The sequence below is a fragment of the Bison bison genome, unplaced genomic scaffold (genome assembly GCF_000754665.1).
Source record: "Bison bison bison isolate TAMUID 2011002044 unplaced genomic scaffold, Bison_UMD1.0 scf7180017864276, whole genome shotgun sequence".
NCBI lineage: Eukaryota > Metazoa > Chordata > Mammalia > Artiodactyla > Bovidae > Bison > Bison bison.
Window position 1 is genome coordinate 358562 of NW_011494848.1, and position 5161 is coordinate 363722.

General features: G+C 42.8%; 1 protein-coding gene across 1 annotated transcript in view; it reads left to right on the plus strand.

Moving 5' to 3' along the window:
- The first annotated feature begins 356 nt into the window (after window positions 1–356).
- The window catches only part of MRPL48 (mitochondrial ribosomal protein L48), a 54800-nt gene continuing 49995 nt past the window's right edge, over window positions 357–5161 (plus strand). Inside the window, exon 1 of the mRNA XM_010848843.1 lies at window positions 357–546. Coding sequence (XP_010847145.1) covers window positions 526–546 — 21 coding nt within the window. The 5' untranslated portion in view covers window positions 357–525. The remainder of the gene's footprint in view (window positions 547–5161) is intronic.

The following is a 5161-nucleotide window of genomic DNA, read 5'->3' on the forward strand; positions in this document are numbered from 1 at the left end:
GTTCCCTTCTCCAGGGGATCTTCCCAACCCAAGGATCGAACCCAGGGGGATCGAACCCAAGTCTCCCGCACTGCGGGCGTATTCTTTACCAGCTGAGCCACAAGAGAAGCCCAAGAAAACTGAAGTGGGTAGCCTTTCCTTTCTCCAGCGGATCTTTCCGACCCAGGAATCGAACCGGGTTCTCCTGCATTGCAGGAGGATTATTTACCAACTGAGCTATCAGGGAAACCGATACTATATAGTATGGCAGATCAAATAGCCGAATTGTCTGCAAATTATTGGGGCAAAACAGAGATGGCAGTGAAAGTGACATTTGAGCTGTAATAAGAACGGAAACTGAGAGGATTTCTAGACACTTAAGTCTCAGAAGCTGCCGGAACCAAGGTGCTGCAGGAGTTGAGTGAGTCTCGGTCGGATATTGTTGCCGGACTGGATCGAGGCCGTTCCGTCAGTGTTTTCAGTGGGGTCGCGGCTTGTTGAGCCCATCTTCATCTGGCAAAAGTACGGGCCACGCTGCCGCCAAGGATGAACGGAGCACTAGGAAAGGTAACGCAGTCTATCCAAGCTGGGCACGAGAGAGGTGGTGAGGAAAGCGGAGCTGGGAGGGGGCGGCGGGGCTATAACGCGGCTGCCGACATCCGGGTAAGAGACTCGGGCAAGAACAACCTCTTCCCGGCAGCACGTGCGGCGCCCTGTCAAAGGGTTGCGCTTTCCCCTCTGTTCCGGGGAGGATTCGGCTGCGGTAACCCGCGCGCCACGCCCCCTCCGTGCTATCCTCGCCGCACATTGGCCTGGATAGATAGGAGACCTGCAATGGCAATCACCCGAATAGGTCCGGATAGTATCTATGACCTTGAGCAGGTCATTTTATTTTTGCTTTAAGTCATCAACTTCCAGATTTTTTTCTAAGAATACCGTTTTGACTCTCTGAACAGATTGGGATGTGAGGCTACTTGGCGATCAGTGAAGTTGCTCAGTCGTGTCCGACTCTGCAATCCCACGGACTGTAGCCTACCAGGCTCCTCCATCCATGGAATTTTCCAGGCATGAGTACTGGAGTGGGTTGCTATTTCCTTCTCCAGGGGATCTTCCCGACCCAGGGATCAAACCCAGGTCTCCCGCATTGCAAGCAGAGGCTTTACTACCTGAGCTACCAGGGAAGCTACTTGGCGATAGGGAAGCGTAATAATAAAAAGAACGTTTTGACTTACAAACCCTTAGTTACGTGACTGCAGTAAAACCATATGAACCACCATAAAGCATTCCTTTGCTTTCCTTTGTCCTCTTAACAGATTAAAATTGTGCTTTTTCAGTTGTATCATACTATTTAGAATAATGACTGTGTTTTTTTTAGCAATTTATGTTAAAATTTTATTTGAGGAATTAATTTGGAGGCTATACCTCCATGATACATAAATCAACATGATCATTGTCGCTCACAGATCTACTAGTCCTACTTTGGGGCAGCCCCTGAATGTCTCTAGTTTTGTTTCCTTAAGATCCCAAACCTCACTTTATTCTTAACGAAATAACTCTCAGTTGTTCACTTTAGCCAGATTGTGAGAATTTGACTAGATCTGGTGAAAAGAATTATAGAAAGAAAAAAAAAAAACTGTAAAGTTTCTAAATTTAATTGTTAAAAACGGTCAGATTGGTGACTCCAAGCTCCTACTCTAAAAGCTTTGAATCTGAGGAATGCTGCTGAAAGGGAGCAATCATTGTTCAAGGTGTACTGTTTTTAGCCATTCTGCCCCCATGGACAGAGGAGCCTGGCGGGCTGCAGTCCATGGGGTAGCAGAGAGTTGGACACGACTGAGCGACTAAGTACAGCACGCAACACACATACTCCTGAAGAACCCATGGAAATCTGTCATAGGCTATCACCTTAAGGTATAAGATTATATAGGGCCCCTCTGAGTCTGATGTCACTTCTCCCTTCTAGATTCCTTTGTTACTGATTTCCCTCTTCTATTCTGACCTGTCGCTTTTGACCAGGTAGTGTCCTCTTTATTTACCCAATACTGAATTCCTAATCTTTGATCTCCAGGAGCTTTCTCAGAATGCCCTTACTTTTTCACCACCTCCAAATGCTCCATTTTTCAAAGCGCAGCTCAGATCTAATCTTTTCCTTAAAACCTTTCAGACCATTCTAGCCAAAGTGCTTGTTTATTTTTTGAACTCTTAGCTGGTATTATCTTTTGGCACTTAATCGTATGCAGTCTTGTATTTGTCTGTCTGAAGTGTTAGTTAATACTTTACATTTATGGGATTTGCATCAGAGCTGTGTTCTACCTCTTGCTAGCTGTGTGGCCTTAGGCAGGTAATTTGGCCTCTCTGCTTTAGTTTTTTATATGTAAAATGCAAGTGATAATGCCCATCATATGGAATTATAAAAATTATAGAAAATAATGTCAGTAAGAGTATTTTGTGCGAATAACTATACAAATAGGAATGTTAACATTATTCTGCAGCTAATGAACTGCTTTCATTTTCATAATTTCATTTTATCTCGCTATGAGATAATCTTGGCAGGCACAACAAATAAAGAGATGGAAATTACTGGTACAATATCTGATACATAATAGTTGTCAAATGCTTTACCAAATGCCTATATGAATGAATGCCTTGCTTATAGGTCAATAGTCTATTTTGTGGTAATGCTGAGATTGGAGCCTAGATTTTCTATCCCTCCTAAAACCCCACTGCCTTTCCTTTTCTGAGTATTTTACATCTCCCTAATTTGATAATAATCTTTGTTTCCTTCATGTGTGAAATGAGGAATGAGAACCTTCCTTGATCTTCCCAGCTGTCAGTCCTTCATTTCTTTGTGACCTGTGCAGCCCATTATACTGATCTCATTGCAATATAATAAGTAATTTGCACATCTGCTTTCCTCATTAGAAAGATTGTGGGTGGGCAGTTGTATTTTCTTCATGTCTGTAGGTACCCAGCCTACGATATACTTGGCCTAAAGTTGCTGATACTGTTCATCACTAAGTCAAGTTTGACTCTTTGAAGTCTCGTGGACTGTAGCAGGCCAGCCTCTGTCCTCCCCTGTCTCTCAGATTTGCTCAGATTCATATCCACTGAGTCAGTGATCATATCTAGCCATCTTATCCTCTGCCGTCCCTTTCTTCTTTTGCCGTCAATCTTTCCCATCATCAGGGTCTTTTCTAATGAGTTGGCTCTTTTCATATCAATGAAATCATATAGTATGTGAGGCCAAATATTTTTTAAGAGACTTGCCAAAGATCATACAGCTAGTAACACAGAGGAGCTGATATTCAAACCCAGGTCTGTGTGAATCTCTAATTTGTATTTCTAACTACTATAACGACTCAGGGCAAAGACAGTCTTTGATAGTCACTATGTTATACATATTCAGAAGAATGGCCAAAGGAAAAACTACAAACAAAAGCAATTTTGAAAGAACATAGGAAAAGGTCAGTTCAAACATCACTTACTAGCTATGTGCATCAGGTATGTTAATTCATCTTTCTGAGCTTTGGTTTCCTCACAGTAAAATGGGGGTATAAATACCTGCTTCATAGAATGGTTGCAAGGGTTAGTGGAAATGATGTTTGGCATATAGCAAGTACTCAAAAAATGGTAGAACTGTTTAGGCTATTATTATATGAATTTTGCTGCTGTTAATTGCTATTGTATTTTTGAGAGGTAGTATGGCAGAATGGGCTTCCCTGGTAGTTCAGTGGTGAAGAATCTGCCTGCCAGAGCAGGAAACACAAGAGACATGAGTTCAGTTCCTGCGTCAGGAAGATCCCCTGGAGTAGGAAATGGCAACCTGCTCCAGTATTTTAGCCTGGAAAATCCCATAGACAGAGGAGCCTGGTCAGCTATAGTCTATGGGGTTGCAAAGAGTCAGACACCACTGAGCAACTGAGCACTCGTGTATACAAATACACACACAGACACACCAGAATGAAAAACATGGACTTTGGATTTAGACTTGGTTTGAATTCTTGGCATGTCTTAGCAAACCTAAAACTTTGGCAACTTAAAAGCTTTTGTTTTTTTCCTCTATCATTACAGTTCAGTTCAGTCGCTCAGTCGTGTCCATCTCTTTGCGACCCCATGAACCGCAGCACGCCAGGCCTCCCTGTCCATCACCAACTCACAGAGTTTACTCAAACTCATGTCCATAGAGTCAGTGATGCCATCCAACCAATTCATCCTCTGTTGTTCCCTTCTCCCACCTTCAATCTTGCCCAGCATCAGGGTTTTTTCAAATCAGTCAGCTCCTCGCATCAGGTGGCCAAAGTATTGGAGTTTCAGCTTCAGCATCAGTCCTTTCAATGAATATACAGGACTGATTTCCTTTAAGATGGACTGGTTGGATCTCCTTGCAGTCCAAGGGACTCTCAAGAGTCTTTTCCAACACCACATTTCAAAAGCATCAATTCTTCAGCCCCCAGCTTTCTTTACAGTCCGACTCTGACATCCATACGTGACTACTGGAAAAACCATAGCCTTGACTAGACGGACCTTTGTTGGCAAAGTAATGTCTCTGCTTTTTAATATGCTGTCTACGTTGGTCATAACTTTCCTTCCAAGCAGTAAGTGTCTTTTAATTTCATGGCTGCAGTCACCATCTGCAGTGATTTTGGAGCCCCCCAAAATAAACTCTCTCACTGTTTCCACTGTTTCCCCATCTATTTAACATGAAGTGATGGGATCAGATGCCATAATCTTTGTTTCCTGAATGTTGAGTTTTAAACCAACTTTTTCACTCTCCTCTTTCACTTTCATCAGGAAGCTCTTTAGTTCTTCTTTACTTTCTGCCATAAGGGTGGTGTCATCTGCATGTCTAAGGTTATTGATATTTCTCCCAGCAATCTTGATTCCAGCTTGTGCTTCCTCCAGCCCAACATTTCTCATGATGTACTCTGCATATAAGTTAAATAAGCAGGGTGACAATATACAGCCTTGACGTACTCCTTTTCCTATTTGGAACCAGTCTGTTGTTCCATGTCCAGTTCTAACTGTTGCTTCCTGACCTGCATACAGGTTTCTCAGGAGGCAGGTCAGGTGGTCTGGTATTCCCGTCTCTTTCAGAATTTTCCACAGTTTCTTGTGATCTACACAGTCAAAGGCTTTGGCATAGTCAATAAAGCAGAAGTAGATGTTTTTCTGGAACTCTCTT